Below are 2,509 nucleotides of genomic sequence, written 5' to 3' on the forward strand. Positions count from 1 at the left end.
TATGCTTTGTGTTACATGTTTCTCTTCTATGCTTCTTGTAGTTTCCATTTTATTTGATGTTAATCAATGTTCTTTTAATTACTTTTGCAGTTACATGTTGATTGAGAATGCTACTTACTGTAGCAGGTTTAGTCGGAAAATGGCTTGGCTAGTGTCAACGTGTATAGATTTTAAATTTTAAAGTTTTTTGAGTGTCCAAACAATGAATTAATTGATTCTAATTTGGATTTGAATTTAGTTTGGTGCATTTTAAGTTGTAAAATGATGCAAAGCAATGAGTACTACTTTTCTTTGTTATGTATATTTTTCTTTAATCAAACTTCAGTGACACAAAAATTTGTCTGTAAATTAAATTTAATGGTAAATGTTCAATTAGTTATTTCTAGTGATTTGATTCAAATAGTTAAGCTTATTTATCGACACTAAATTAAAATAGTTAGAACTAATTTCAGTGCAACATAAGAAAACTACTGTAAATAAAGAATTATATAATTACAAAAAACCATTGTAAAAAGTCACAAAAGACATTGGTGTTAAAACCGTTGTCAAAGACAACTACAAAATGGCAATGGTATTAAAACCGTTGCAAAAAAAAAAAACACCAAAGGCAATGCTTTTAAACCGTTGTCTTTGTGAATAACAAAACTACAATAGCTTAAAACCGTTGTCTATCCAGTTATGGTTTTAAACCGTTGCGTCATAAAAGAAAACGGTTTTAAACCGTTGCTTATTCAGTAACGGTTCTAAACCGTTCTCTAAAAATTGTTGCTAAAACTGTTGCCTATGCTAGTAACTCTGGCAACGGTTTTTTTGTTGTCGTTGCCTTAGATAAAAAACCGTTGCCTTTGAGCATTGGTAACGGCTGCATATACCACAGGTCAAAAACCGTTGCCAAAGCGTTGCCTAAAGTTTTAGGAACGGTTTTCTGATTGATGGCAACAGTTTTTGACCGTTGCAAAAACCCTTATTTGTTGTTTGACTCCATGTCAAATTTCACTTCAGAAAGCACTTTTTTTGCGATCGTCCAACCATATTGACTTTCATGAACATATAAGCACCCAAAGGAAAGAACCAATAAGAAAAGCTATGGTGCATGCATGAGGGATCAAAACAAGGTGATGTGCATGTGAGTGCATGTGGCACGTGAGTTCATGAGGAAAGAAACCTAAGAAAAAAAATCAAATAAATGAATTAAATGACTAAGGTGTGAGCAAGGGGAGACGTACCTTACTTCGGTAAAGTCTGGCAACACCAAACTTAGTATGACACAATCACTATGGAGCTGGGCCAAGTACCTAGTAAAATGAAAAGCTTAATCTTGGTATGGCAACACCAAATTTAATCCATGAAACACATATAGAAATTAATCAAAGCAAACAAAAAGGAGCATGAAAAGATAAGTTACCAAACGTTGAGTTTCCTCCTAACAAGCACTTCTTTAACATCATTCACTTGACGATGCAGCACCTTTTAAGTGAGGTGATGGACTATTCTTTGACGATCAATCTCGCCTCCTTGGTAATGCTTTAACTTATGGCCATTGACAGTGAATGTTCTCTCTGGACTCTTTTCCATGACCTCAATGTGACTATAAGGGGAGACTTTTATGATAGTGAAAGGTCCAAACCATCTAGATTTCAGCTTTCTTGGAAAAAGGTTGAGTCTTAAATTGAAGAAAAAGACCCTTTGGCCAGGCTCAAAGGTTCTTGCTGAGATCCTCTTATCATGCCACATCTTTGTTTTCTCCCTATAGAGCTTGGTATTCTCATAAAATTCAACTCTAAGCTCATCAAGCTCATTAAGCTGAATCAACTTCTTCTCTTCCACGGCTTTAGCATCAAAATTCAGAAACATGGTAGTCCAGTATGCTTTATGCTCTAATTCTACTGGCAAGTGACAAGATTTTTCATAAACAAGTTGGTAAGGTGACATGCCAATGGGTGTCTTAAAGGCTATTTTGTAGGCCTATAGAGCATCATCTAACTTCTTGGCCCAATCTTTCCTTAAAGCTCCCACAGTTTTCTCCAAGATTTTCTTAAGCTCCCTATTGGAGGCTTCCACTTGGCCACTTGTCTGAGGATGATAGGGAGTGGCTACCTTGTGCTTAACTCTATACTTTAGGAGAAGAGTATCTAGCTTCTTATTGCAAAAGTGGCTTCTTCCATCATTGATCAAGGTTCTAGGAACACCGAACCTATTGATTATATTCTTCTTGAGGAAGTTAAGTACAACTTTAGCATCATTGGTTGGTAATGCTACTACCTCCATCCACTTAGAAACATAATCCACTGCCAATAAGATGTAATTGTTTGAGTATGAGGGTGAGAAAGGTCCCATGAAGTCAAACTCCCACACATCAAACAATTCCACCTCCAGAATAAAGTTTTATTGAATTTTATTTCTCTTGGAGAGGGTTCCTGTTCTTTGGTAATGATCACACTTCTCAATAAATTCCCTTGCATTTGATGACAAGTCATCTTAGCCTAGTTTCACTAGCCTTTTTCTTTGT

General features: G+C 35.8%; 1 protein-coding gene across 1 annotated transcript; it reads right to left on the reverse strand.

The window, feature by feature from the left end:
* Positions 1–1,470: 1,470 nt before the first annotated feature.
* Positions 1,471–1,854, reverse strand: LOC112742638 (uncharacterized). The gene has a single exon (XM_025791875.1). It carries the CDS (start codon positions 1,852–1,854, stop codon positions 1,471–1,473), a length of 384 nt encoding a protein of 127 aa, XP_025647660.1.
* Positions 1,855–2,509: the final 655 nt, after the last annotated feature.

The sequence above is a fragment of the Arachis hypogaea genome, chromosome 14, assembly GCF_003086295.3.
Source record: "Arachis hypogaea cultivar Tifrunner chromosome 14, arahy.Tifrunner.gnm2.J5K5, whole genome shotgun sequence".
NCBI lineage: Eukaryota > Viridiplantae > Streptophyta > Magnoliopsida > Fabales > Fabaceae > Arachis > Arachis hypogaea.